The 13263-nt window shown below is 56.5% G+C and overlaps 3 protein-coding genes across 3 annotated transcripts; 2 read left to right on the forward strand and 1 right to left on the reverse strand.

Annotated features, from left to right (window-relative positions):
• Positions 1-603: 603 nt before the first annotated feature.
• SLS55_001201 (uncharacterized protein) lies at positions 604-2329 on the reverse strand (the record flags this gene model as incomplete). The annotated part of the gene is made up of 4 exons (XM_066772697.1): positions 604-660; positions 825-1426; positions 1498-1767; positions 1816-2329. 4 exons carry the CDS (start codon positions 2327-2329, stop codon positions 604-606), a joined length of 1443 nt encoding a protein of 480 aa, XP_066637976.1.
• Positions 2330-4347: 2018 nt separating this feature from the next.
• Positions 4348-7014, forward strand: Ptp2 (phosphotyrosine-specific ptp2-like protein; the record flags this gene model as incomplete). The annotated part of the gene is made up of 2 exons (XM_066772698.1): positions 4348-4777; positions 5138-7014. The coding sequence occupies 2 exons, from the start codon at positions 4348-4350 to the stop codon at positions 7012-7014; spliced, it is 2307 nt and encodes a 768-aa protein (XP_066637977.1).
• A 1431-nt stretch (positions 7015-8445) lies between these two features.
• SLS55_001203 (uncharacterized protein) lies at positions 8446-9419 on the forward strand (the record flags this gene model as incomplete). Its single annotated transcript, XM_066772699.1, has 2 exons — positions 8446-8588; positions 8648-9419. The coding sequence occupies 2 exons, from the start codon at positions 8446-8448 to the stop codon at positions 9417-9419; spliced, it is 915 nt and encodes a 304-aa protein (XP_066637978.1).
• Between the last annotated feature and the right edge of the window lie 3844 nt (positions 9420-13263).

Raw genomic sequence — 13263 nt, forward strand, 5'->3', positions numbered from 1 at the left:
GCAAGTCGTTACATCTGAGGGTTTTGTTTTTTCTTTATGAACACGTCCGTCATCGTGTAATCATTGAACAACCATCGAACCGATTCCCATGGGCGAGGGCTTCCCGATAACCCATCGCTCCCCACTATCCTTTTCCCGTTGTGATATGCCATATCCGAGTCGAAACATTTGAAGGAAGTTAACGCCACAGAAAGCCTGGACACTCTTAACGTCGAGTAGATCGAAAGAGAATGACGGGCGTTCCATGTCGGGCTCCCGTCGAAGGGTGTGCCGTCTTACATCCTGACGTTCATCTCCCTCACTTGCCAATATGCCTTGTGCTCCTCTCTCCTCCCGTCACAGTCCCCACCAAAACTCCACCTTAGTGGGCCGCGATCTGTCCACGCCCACAGACTATCCTCACCATTGAACGCCAAAGCCAAAACCACGCCCTGAGACGGCAATTCAACGGGCTGGAGGCTCACGATTTGGCATCCTTCCGAAAGATTTTGGCCTTTTTCAATAAACGCCCTCAATTCGCTGAGCTCACGGCGCGGATAGCAGGAGTAATAGTCCCAACCGCAGCGATCAATCCACGGCCATTCATCCAGGTCCAAGCCGTCGTCATTGGAGAAATTTGAGGCTGACGTGTCCGTGGAAGAAGTTGTGGCTGTGCTTGAACTAGATGAAGTGCTGTGATGTGTTGCAATGGGAGTGCTTGCGTCTGACCCCGAGTTGTCACTCGATGAGTACGAATCTTCAACCTCGGCGCGACCCATCAGATCAAAGACCGAATCATCGACGTTGGTCTCCGTGTTGTCACTCGAGCTTGCACCACCACTTACGGGCGTCAACCCTCCATTAGAGTGCGTTTGGCGTTCAAAAAAGGCATCCGGGTGAATGACCCAAATTTGGACGCGGTCCCAGGTAGCAATAGCAATGCGCCGTTTGCGGGGCGAGACTGCCATGATCAAACCCAACGAAGAGCTCTTGCTCGCGTCGATGTCAAGGCCACCCAGTTCAGCAACCGCAAAGTGATCCAAGCTAGAGTATCGTTGAAGCGGGTTGTAGTGTTGACACCCGTCCGGAAAATGTACGCCCTTGATGATATAAGCGCAACGCGAGCGCGCATCCTTCTGTATGTGCAGTTGCAGTACGCTGTTGAGGCAGTATTCCTCGCCCGTGGGATCCTTGAGTCCATGCTTGTGGTGGACGCCAAGAGGAAAACCGAAAGACGCGCTGGTAAATGGTCTTGGTATGAAAGAGTAATGCGGCTGAGGCACCGGGATCGAGGTCGCGGTGCCGTAGTCGTCAATTTCGTACCGTGGAGTCGGTATTCCGGGATTGAAGAACCATACCCTACGCTTGATGATCGAGATTTCACTTGGCGTAGGAGTGCCGTGGGCATCGCAGCTCGTATCATACGCTCTGGTGGGCGGAAAGGAATCTGCAATTTGTTAAAATTTGGATACGACCTGGAAGTAGTCAGGTGGTTGCGGGGGCATGAGGTAAGCATACCATAGTACCTGTCCGGGCGCCGTTGAATCAGTTCAACGCGATAGGAGTCTGGATACTCATGTGCAGAGGCCGGATTGATGTCATAAGAGATAATTGCAGAGCCGTCGTCCGACACTGCCAGGGCTCTTGGCTCGAGGCTTCCTCCTGTATTGATGTCTCGAACTTCCTCAATGGTTGCGTCAAAGGAGTCGGTGAAAGTCCAGGTCACGAGTTTCAGAATCTCCTTGGACCGTTTAGCGGCCGTTTCCACGAATGGCCCACGCCTATTGCCTTTTAAGCGGTAACGATAAAGCACAGCAAGCCGGTCCACACATTGACACGTTGTGGAGCGATCATGCGAGTCGTAGAAAGCCATCTTGACAACCTCGAATTGAATGTCTTCTTCAGGCCCAAGGTCCAGGTCTGTAGGCGACAGGATGCATTTGAGGATGGGGAACTGAGACTTGATGCTGTAGACACCAACCGATGCGTCCTTGGTGTGTATTGTTGCCATCAGCAAGTGGTCTGTTTTGCAACTACAGTTCATGAACAGGCCATATTTCAGGGACTGCGAAGCAGGCAGAGCAAAGCGGGAGACGTCGGCAAGAGCTTCGACGCCGTGCAACAGGTTCTTCACGGTGCGGCGCTTGAAAGTTTTATAGAGCTTCTTCACGCCGCGGCCGCAGAGTCTGTCGGTGATGCCAGGAACCTTTTCCAACTGATGCCTGAGTGGTAGGGTACCGAGAGCTGCAGATCGAAGCGTCCTGCAGACGCGGGTTATCTGCGAAAAACTGCCTGGATCGAGGCCGTAGATGACCTCGAGCAGGAGCTCGTTTGGCAGGTCAAGTAACATGCTGGATTCGGATGTATCATGAATATTCTCAAAAGACCTATTTCCCGACATGTCAGCCGGTAAGAGCTAGTCATGCCAACAAGCGGTGCACAATGTGGGAGCGAAGCACTTATTTGGAGACGCTCGTCCGCCGCAGCCGATGGTCCCGGAAAAGCCGAGTGACGGGCAGATGGATCAAGATGGAGATTGAGTTAGTCGGTCAGCAAGCACTCGAGAGGAAGCCACAGAGCTATAGGGCCGAAAGTTCTCTGCAAGGAAGCGTCTTCGTCCATGACAGGGCTAGCTGGCGGCCGTTGCTTGGCTGCACGTAAGCGGATCCGGTGAACGCCTATGGCCCGTACGCTTTGCCATGTCCAAAGACGTGCGCTGGCTTCGACCTGACGTGTCCACTACGTTCTGTAGGGCTGGGAGGGGGGCCATCGGCTGCATGCAAACGAGGACGATTGTGCGCGGCGCGATACGAGGGGGGATACTCACGACTGCATGCAGACGTCAACACCGAGGCGGAGCGCGTGGGAATGCTCGCGCAGGCGCGCAGCGCAGCGGGCAGATCTGAAAGTCCGCGGTTCGGCGCAGCGCCGGCCAGAGTGGCGCCGACAGTCGCGTGTTTGCGGACGAGGTGGGCGCGTCACGAGTGGGCCGGCACGACGCAAAGGAGGAACCTCTGGCAGTGCCAGGAACCAAAGGAACGGCTGCGGCTGAGAGCGCTCGGAGGCGGGCGGAGCAGCGCTTGGGGCTGGGGCGTGGGCAGCAGCGCGGTGTGGTCAACAAAGAGAGCGCTGCAAGTGCAAGCACAGGCGAGGCGACGTCAGAGCGCGTGACTCGCGTTGAGGCCGGGCGCGCACCGCACGCGATCGACGAGTGTTTTCGCGGAGAGAGGCCACAGGCGTGGCGCAGGCGTGGCTTTGCGCGCGGCGGGCGCAGGCAATTGGCAGCCCTGCGAAGCGAGAAGCGAGCGAAAAAGGGTCCAGAGTTGAGCCCCAGGGGTGCACACCACCACCACCACCCGGCGATCAGCAGGCCACCGCACCGCTCCGCCCGCCGCAACCCAAGGGTCACTGGTGCTCGCGGGCAGGCGTGGCAGTTGCGCCATCGCCGGGCGGTTGGGGCAGGGCGCGGATGCGGACGCGGACCCTGGCGGCGCGCATGGCATTCGCAGCGGTGGCATGGCGAAAAGCAGCAGAAATCAGGTTTGCCCACACCGGTGGACCGAGCGCGCGCGGGCCCAAATTGCCGTGCAGACGGTCGAGAACGCGGCACGACTCGCTCGTGGGCGGAGACGGCCACAGCTGATTTGCGGCCACAGGCAGCTGGCAGGCCCCGCCAGCGCGCCCCCACCGCTCCGGCTCGCGATTTGAATTTGCTGCAGCGGGCGCGCGTGCGCTTCCGTGGGCGTGGGCGTGGGCGTGGGCGTGCGAGGGACAAAGGCAGCGGCGGTTTGAGGACGAAGGCTAGAACGCAGCAGGCCAGGCGCCGTTCGCGGAGATAGGGCAGCAGCGTTTGGAAGTATATTGGCGCGGCGGCGCCGCCGTCGAGAGTGTGACCGATCTGCGTCTGATCCGACAGGGCCAGGGGCGCCTAAGGATTTCTCACGTTGTTTTGGCGCCTTCACTACCCTGCGTCAAGCTCGCGGCCGCCCTCACCCTCCTCTCCCACCAGCACACGCAGCCCGACGCGCTCCACTTCCAGCGCATCACCGCGCCTGTGTCTGCCCCCGCTGTCCTGAGCGCCGCGAGAAATTTCCATCCCGCCGCTCCGTGCAGCGCCATTGTGTGTTTCAAAGTGGCCTGCTCCGCCGCCCGAGTCAGCGAGGCGTTTGCCGCGATGATGTAATGCGTGGCTCGTCCTCCATCCTCGCCGTCCTCCCTTCCACGCCCGCAACCTCTCACGCGCGCAACCCTCGCCTTAAGATCGCTATGACCGCTGTGCCCGCCTTCCACCCGATCGCCCGCGTTTGATGCCCACCACCAAGCGCCATCTCCCGTCGCGGCTGTGAGTGCGTCGCATTCTCGACCAACATGACCACCAGCGCCGCCACCCCGTCGCACACTCCCTGTGCCTGGGAGCACCATCCGCATTCCCAGCAGAGGCCCACTCCCTCACGAGCCACCACCGCCAGGACTCCCGCCTCCGTCGGCCAGCCGCTGCCGCCCGCCCTCCGCCCTAACGACACCCGCTCGCCCATTGCCCAGGACGCCCGCACTCCCAGCCCCAATTACTTTGGCCTTGCATTCGACTCGACTGCCGACATCTTCTCCTCCAGTGGCGCCCGCCACGCCAAGGCCAACTGGAGTCCCCCGACTTCCAATGTGCGCTCCGCTGCCGCCGCATCGCCCCGCGTAATACCTGTCGATCAGAACCCCGAGTTCGAAGCATTCCGCCGCCAGTCCGAAGACGGCAGGAAGTTCAGCCTCGGTGGTGGACTGTCGCAGTTCACGTTTGCCAAAGGTCCGATGAGCCTCTCCAACCCGCCTTCCGCCCGCTCGACCAGCCATGTCGACTCTCCCACCGCCATTCAAAACGGCACCCCCGTCTCTCCCAGGAGCAGCGACTCGAGCGGGTCATTTTTGATCCCCGAGAAGCCACGCTCCCCTAAGCGCATGCTTTCGTCCGATTCGTCTGGCTTTCCAACCCGCCCACGCCGCTTGTCTCCAGGAGCCTACCCTGAATCTTCGGACAGCGATCAGCCTCCGAAATTCGCCGACCCTGCGATCGACAGGCTTTCAATGCTTCCATCCAAAATGCCATCGAATGCATCAACACATACGCGCGCCGAGACATTACCAGCGAATCTCGACGACACCGCAGTGCCTAAACAGGGCCCAGTCATGGTGACTCCGCAGCATGTCGTTACTCTCTTGGAGTCTTCGGAAGAAGAGATCCTCCTTCTTGACCTTCGCGTTTCCACGCAGTATGCGCTTTCCAGGATACGCGATGCCCTGAATCTCTGCATCCCCACAACCCTTCTGAAGAGAGTCTCTTTCAACGTGGAAAAACTAGCCGAAACGTTTAGCCTCGAGGGCCAACGCAAGAAGTTCGAGAATTGGAGGAGCTGTAGATACATCGTCGTCTACGATGCAGACTCATCTCAGCTGAAGGACGCCACGAGTTGTGTCAACACCCTCAAGAAGTTTGCTAATGAAGGCTGGAATGGCCCCTCATACATAATACGCGGTGGCATCAAGGAATTTTCTACCAAGTTCCCATCCTTCATTACGAGGGGCACCGGGCCAGCAGCCAGCAGTGCCAGCAAAAAGCCGAGCTTGAAGCTGGACAATATGCCAGGACCGGCCCCCGTGGTGGGCGGTTGCCCTATGCCTGCAACACAGAACGCAGCAAATCCCTTCTTTGGCAATATCCGGCAAAATATGGACCTGATCGGCGGTGTCGGTCAGATGCCTGTAAAGCGGCCACAGAGAATGAACAACAACACTGAGCGACAGCTGCCTGGATGGCTGAAGTACGCAGCCGACGAAAAAGACAAAGGGGCTTCCGTCTCCGACAAGTTCCTGCAAATCGAGAAGCGTGAGCAGAAACGGATGCAGGAAGCCTTGTCGGGCAAGGTTGTTTATGGTGAACCTGGGCCAGAGGCACCGAAAAGCGTCAAGATTGCAGGCATCGAAAAGGGAACCAAGAACCGGTACAACAACATTTGGCCTTTCGAGCACAGCCGAGTCAAGTTGGAGGGCGTACCGTCCGAAGGCTGCGATTACGTCAACGCAAATCATGTCCAGCCACCATGGTCAAACAAGCGGTATATTGCGACTCAAGGGCCGATACCAGTTACGTTCGCAGACTTCTGGAGTGTAGTCTGGCAACAAGATGTTCGAGTGATTGTCATGTTGACAGCCGAGAAGGAGGGCGGTCAAATCAAAGCGCACAACTACTGGGATGGCCAGCAGTACGGAGCTTACAGATTAAACTTCCACACCGAGCATCGTGCATCTTTGGAGCCAGGAGCCATCAGACGTCACCACGCGAGAGGTAGCACAGACAACCGCTCCTCGGAAGCATTAGGAGGTTCTTCACGAGGATCAGGGGTGTCTTCGCAGTCTATGGACTATTTCCCTACGCCTGACAACCAAACCTCACCTAGCTCTGAGCAGCCCTACGTCATAGTCCGCAAGTTCACCTTGTCGAACACTGAGCTTCCGTTCGCGAGGATGCGCGAGATTACACAACTTCAATACTCTAACTGGCCTGACTTTGGAGCACCGGCACACCCAGCCCATCTTCTTGGCCTCGTGGAGCAGTGCGACGCTGTTGTCCGGCAGACGCAGGGCGGTTCAGTTGATGATCCCGATCCGCTGAACAGCCACCCAGTGCTTGTTCACTGCAGTGCTGGCTGTGGCCGCACCGGTACTTTCTGCACGGTTGACAGTGTTATCGACATGCTCAAGCGGCAGAGGAGCTCACGATCGCGGCGCCAGGCGTCCCCGATGGACGTCGACAGGAGCTCGACGACAAAGGCCAAGGACAACCCGTTCTTCAAGTCCCAGGACGCGGCGACGGATGAGGGGCTCGATGGTGCATGGCTTGGCCGGGACGACATCGATTTGATCGAGAAGACGGTTGAGACTTTCAGGCACCAGAGACTGAGCATGGTGCAAAGCCTCCGCCAGTTTGTCCTCTGTTACGAAAGCGTCTTGGAGTGGCTGGTTGAACAGAACCAGGACCTGAGGTAGACGAGGACCGAATTCCAAGTGGGCATGACGTGTTTCATTTCTTTCCCAAGCAGAGACATGGCGAGAAGTCAAATTCTGCGACAAACGATCCGGACCGACCGGATCTAGAGGGGGGAGGTAGGCAACAACTTTGACGAGATCTTGACGGGCGCGTTACCAGGACCCCACTACATTATTACATGGACAAGTTCTGGACATAGCAGCATCCACGGTGCATGGGCGTTTGTTCTGGACTTCATTATGCTTTCTTTGTATTGCAAGAAACAGTTTTCTTCTCTCTAGCGTTGGCACCAGTTTCCGCAACGCGTCGACTTCGATCAAGACATGGCTTGCGTGGACGGAGGGGCGTCGGACCGGCTGTACATAGGGAGATTGGGAAGTAGAGGCACGGCCCCCTCGGGACATGCAGGCGCAGCCGAAGTAGAGTCTTTGGGTGTTGATATCATTGGGAGAAAAGACGGGGTTACAGTATTGGCTTCGGGACACAAGCAACGCTTTAGAGCGGTGGGCGCAGGGATCGGCGAAGACGGCAACATGAGAAAGCCCACATAGCAATGGATCCGTTGTTTTGAGAAGAAATTTGGAGGGATGCTGCAGGTGCAGTGCAGTGTGACGTTGCCGCCCACCGGCCTGGGCCGTTTGATGTCAGCGGTCTGTGCCCTGCCCCTGACGCGGCCGAGAAGGAGTAGCCGGCTTCCCCTCTCGACGCAGCCGGCTACTCCTTGTTGGGCAGGCAGGATAATGACTGTGCCGCCCTGGCACATGATGCCGCGTCCCGTTGGCGTTGGCGCGTTCCACGGCGCGCGTTGGCGGCGGCCTCCCTTGCAGCCCCGAGACACTCATTACCGTCTAGGCAGCACATGCTACCGCGTCGTGCCGCACGCGTCGGCCGGACGCGTCTCGCGCTGAGTCGTCGCTTTCCACTTTCACCAGCCTTCGCATGCCGTCTTATCGCGGGGCTGGGGCCGTACGTCACTCCTGCCAATGGCGACGACTGGATCCTCGCATCCCTGCCGCGATGCGCTGGTACCACGCGAATAGGCAAACGCCTGCCAGCCGCAGCCCGACGGACCAGCCCTATACAATCCCGCCCAATGGCAGGACAAGCCGCTTGGCGGCTGCGAGCCAGCGCCTATTTATCTCTGCCTGGCCCCCCGCCCCCGTCACTTCCCTCTCCACGTCTTCACCCGCAGCCTCCAAGCTCCTCAACTTCCGCTAGGTCTCCCCGATCTTAGCAGAGCGACCTTCCCGTCTTCCGTCCGAAGTCCTCGCTTCTGGAGCTTGCCAACTTTGCCAATCACGGCTGCGCATGCCTGTCCCGACGGCGGTGTGAAGCGTCGAACTAAATTCCCACGCTCTTTTCGATTGTCTGTCGTTCCGGTCGTGTCTGTCTCTCGTTTCAAGCGGTCTTTCTCTTCGGTGTTTCCCAACATGTTCAAACGGTCGTTCGCTTCTTCCCAGGGGACGAAGGACCGCGTGAGCAAGGTCAGCAAGCAGCAGCCCAAGAGATCGTTTCGCGAAGAGACCAAGCAGAAGATACTGGAGAAGCTGGAGAGCCCGACGTCGGTGGGCAGGTACGTCGATCCCCGTCTCTTGCTGCCCAAGCTCCCGTCACTGACTCGCTCGCCTCCAGCGGTTCGCCGAAGCTCACAAGCGCCATCATCACCATGGTGATTGGCCGCGACCAACGGCTCTTCGCGGCCCACGAGGACGTGCTGTGCCACTCGCCGTTCTTCCAGGCGGCGCTCCAAGGCCAGTTCCTCGATGCGTCGCCCAACAAGCGTATTCTTCTGCCCGACGAAGAGCCCGAGATCTTCTCGTGCGTTCTCGAGTACCTGTACAAGGGAGACTACACGCCCCGTCTGTTCCACGACAAGCGGCGCGGCTCCTGGATGCTCGAGGGCGCCGAGGTGGTTGGCTCGACCCAGACAACACCGGACCTGAACAATCCACAAAACAACACCAACGGCGGCCGAGGAGGAGGAAGTACCGACCGGATGCAGCAGGGCGCCAGCAACAGCATGGCGACCATGTTCCACGCGGGCGAAGGGGCCGTGCTCCTGCGGGACACGGTGGTGTACTGCGCGGCAGAGCGGTACGGGCTGGCAGAGCTCAAGCGGCTGGCGCTGCGCAAGCAGGGCCTGCAGGCGGGCATCGACGTCGGCACCGTGCTACGCTCGGCACGCTACGCCTACGCCCACACACCCGACACGGACTCGCGGCTGCGCGCCCACTACCTGGCGCTGATCATCCGCAGCCGCCGCACCTTCAAGCGCAGCGGCACCATGCAGCAGGAGATGGAGATGGGCGGCAAGATGTTCTTCGACCTCTTCGTCGCCATGTGCAACCACATTGATGACATCGTCGACATTGGTAACGCCAAGTCGCCCAAGTCGATCGTCTGAGGTGTGGCTGGAAACTGCATGTCGACGACCGCAGGTCGTTCGGACATGGATCCAAAGGAAGCCTTTTCACTTCCAAAGATTGCTAATTGCTTCGCTCGGGGCGGGGGTCAACCCATCGTTATCCAGATTGACAACAACGCGCAGGTAGTGTTCCGCCGGGCGAGGAGGGTCGCCATCTCCCCGGATCCAGTAACCCGCCTGTCGCCCCCAGACCTCCGAGCAGGCCCGGGTTTTCGGGCTGAGATAGGAGTTCAGGTTGACAACCCGCGTTTTAATCGTTCTACTCCCCTCCAAACAAAGATTGTCACAACATGAGGCAACACGGACTCTTTTCACCTCCCCACCCAGATCCCCATAGTTGATTCTGTCGTCACCACTCCAGAAAGAAAAGGGAAAGTACGAGGAGAAAAAAAATTCACAACTCGATCGTGCGTCTGCGACCCACTGCCATGGACTGGCTTTCGTTTGTATTTCTTTTCTCTAACCTTCTCCCCGTTCTTCTGCGTGTTCACGTGCGACTTCGAAAGACATCGCTATGGCTTGCCTTTCAGCCGATTCTCCCGTATGTCTGTATGAGTCAGCTCGCGAACTCAGCGTGTTTGGGACCTGCATCATGATCTTCGGGCGCGAAAGGGAACCGGGTTCGTTTAGTAGTGTCTTTTCTGATCTTTGTCATGTCCCGTGTCACGATGATTCCGAGTCTTCTTATACCATGGATGCCGGTATCACTTGCGTTTTGAAGAAGTAGGCGGCGCGGAATTGGTAGCAAAGAAGCGTGAGGTGGATTTAATTACTGTAGCTTGGGTAGCTCGCCCCCATAAAACAACCTCGACCGCCGCCTTAAAAAAAAAACCCCCCAGTTTCACGTGCTGTGACTTTGAGTGCTGAATGCCTGGCTGATGGCTGAAACGCCTGACTACGGAGCATGCTCTGTGCCCGGATTGAACATGTCTGTGCGGTGAATGCTGCGAAATAATTGAGACAATCTACATCTTTCTCACGAAGATATTGCACTATATTTATGTAGGTTGTAACATGCAATGCCCGGGCGTAGATGTGGGTCTTGAATCGGACTTCTGGATGTATTTGTCCGCCTTTAACTACTCCAGTGGAAATGGTAGAGCGTCCTCGCCGTGGTTTGGAGTACTCCCTTTCTTGACCTGCCGCGGTGCCAGTCCCAAATTTCGCATTTGCGATATGAAAGATATCCAAGACTAACAATCTACCCACGTCTTCCAAGAACATTATGTATCGTAGCAGAACTGATACTATCGACATAACTACAGCCGGGCATAGGTGCGAAGCACAAATCTATATGAACACGTCCAGATGGAGTATTCCACGACCTAAGTAAAATGTAAACTGTAAGCCCCGCTAAGACACGATATTACCTAGCTCTTTTAGAGTCATTCGTCGCTAGACCAATTGAAACTTGTCAGTGTGGGTATTGGTAGACGTATCGGTAGATCGATTGGATGGGGTCACGGGATGAAATAAACTATGGGAAGGCATAGAGCATGTATATATGGACGTTGATGTAGACGTCGATAGCATAAGTTGGAAAGGAGGGATGGGTTCCGGCAATCCCCGAGAGACCATTGAAGAGGCCTTTGACATCTACAAGAAGAATGTAGACGACATGATCAGCAATCCTATGCAAGCCGTCACCTCGACATCGAAGACGGAGTTTACACACGTCACGAAAAAGCTACGCTGGGAGCCAATTTTGCCGGAGAAATCATCCAACAGCTGAAGGCACTAAAAGAAAAAAGAGGATAGGCGACTTCGGTATCGAGATTAGACACCAACATTGAAAAATAGGATTCATTTTCTTCTTCTATCCAATCCCAAAAGACGCTTGGATGCTATCTGCCAATTCAGTGGGTCACGTTGATGGCCGATCAGCTCTGGTCCATCGTGGAGACTGACAGGAAGATGGAAAGTGGGTGCAAAACAAAAAACTAAAGAAGCGGGGGAAGAGGTTGCCGACGTCAAGATCCGTCCCGCTGTTGTCGACATTGATCGTACGTCAAAAGCTGCAGGTTAATCAATACGCGAACCGAGATAACAAGCGCCATCCAGACCGTAGAGAAAAGAATGTCACCCTTTTGGGGTAAGGTGCTGAGATCCTACGGCACAAGAAGATAGGCAAGCAATGAAGTCGTAATCACAACAGCTTCCGTTACGCAACGTCAAGCACCAGTGAAGCTTGTGTTGCGGTTCATCATGCTATACTTCTCAGCACTAATACTTGAGCAATCAAAAACCAAGAGAGCTTTACATTAGACGGGGCAGTATACATGCAGAGGGACAAATCCGTCTCTCTTCTCTCGATGCCACACTAGCGGCGTTCGGTCCTTTTCCAGCGGCTCTGGTTGCCTTCTCATCCGCGTATCCAGCTTCCCACGTGCTTGCTGTGTGAGCATTGAAGAAAGGAGTGAACATGTGCCACGGGCTGACGTACTGAGAGCCACTGGCCACTGACAAGCCCACAGCCTAGCTTACTCAGGATTAAAAACAAAGCAGTGACGGCAGGCAGGTCCCCTGGCCAGCTCAGTTTACGGACCCACAAGCGTCTGATCATCTTGTGATCCTGTTCCCTAAATACAACCCCAATGCTATTTTCATGGCTGTCGTCCATGCCATACCTTCTTTGATATGGTCATGAATCAATGAAGGTAAATGCCGCCCTAGTGGTGTAACGAGAATACTTTCCCTTCAAACTACAGAATATGAAAGGCTTCTCGACCGATCGATTGCCCAAAGAAAGGAAAGTAAGAAACGACCTGCGACTATGGCGCGAGGATCAAACGAAGAATCCAAAAGCCCTTCCCCAAAAATCCAAAGCAGCCCTGCCCAGGAAGCCCGTCCCAGAACCAAACCATCTACACGACCATTTGAATCTGGCTGAGATAGTTGCCAATGGAACGAGTAAATGGCCTCGAATACTAACGTGAACATGAAAGACTCCCGAAATTTTCAGTTCAGGATGGATAAAGAGATGAGTAGAGGCTGAAAGACCCGGTTTCATTCATATGAGCCTCTTCCTCTTCAAATCACCTTGCGGCTCGTCCTCATCCGGCCGTTCTGCCGTCTCTGCCGGGTTCAACAATGAATGTACGTTGGATGCCATGCTTGATCGTCTGGTCGGCGGCCCTGGTGTATCGATTCCCCGGAACGGAAAACGCGCCCCAGGAAGGGTCCAACCAGCGTCGGGATTCAATGTGGAACTGGGTTCGTTGGGTGGAGGCGTTGCATTCCGTGAACCCGGGTGCTGTCTGGGACCGCGCGTTATTTCATATTGGGCCAAAGCGTTCCTAAGTTGCTCATCACCACCGACGGGAGCCCTGTGCGGCGACGATGGCCATGGTGTGGAATTGTGACCGGATGCGTATGGCGAGTGAGACGGCGGCGGCGGCGGCGGCGGCACCCAACCGTGTAATCGAATATCTGCAGAAGTGTGCCTCCGGGATAGATTGGGCGGCGGTGAATTGGAGTCGACATTGGCAAGTGGATGCTGGATCTGGGGCGGCGGCGGTGGCGGCGCCTGTTGGACCGGTGGTCGCAACGACGATGGCGAATAGTTCCCTTGGGTGATTGAACCATATCTCCTGGGCGACACCACCTGCAAGTGGGGGGGAACGGCGGTTTGCGGGCCGCGGTAAGACCCCGGTCTCCCGACATCTGCCAACGATGGCCGTCGCTGGTCGTTCTGAGGCATCTGGCGAGGGGATGCTGGTGCCATGCTGTCGTTTTGCAGGTTGGAGAAATATTGGGAGCGGGCTGACTGAATGTTTTCTTGCTGTTCATCCATCGACCGGAAAATGTCGGACTGTCTTGCAAT

The sequence above is a fragment of the Diplodia seriata genome, assembly GCF_021436955.1.
Source record: "Diplodia seriata strain FDS-637 chromosome Unknown scaffold_1, whole genome shotgun sequence".
In the NCBI taxonomy this organism is placed as follows: Eukaryota; Fungi; Ascomycota; class Dothideomycetes; order Botryosphaeriales; family Botryosphaeriaceae; genus Diplodia; species Diplodia seriata.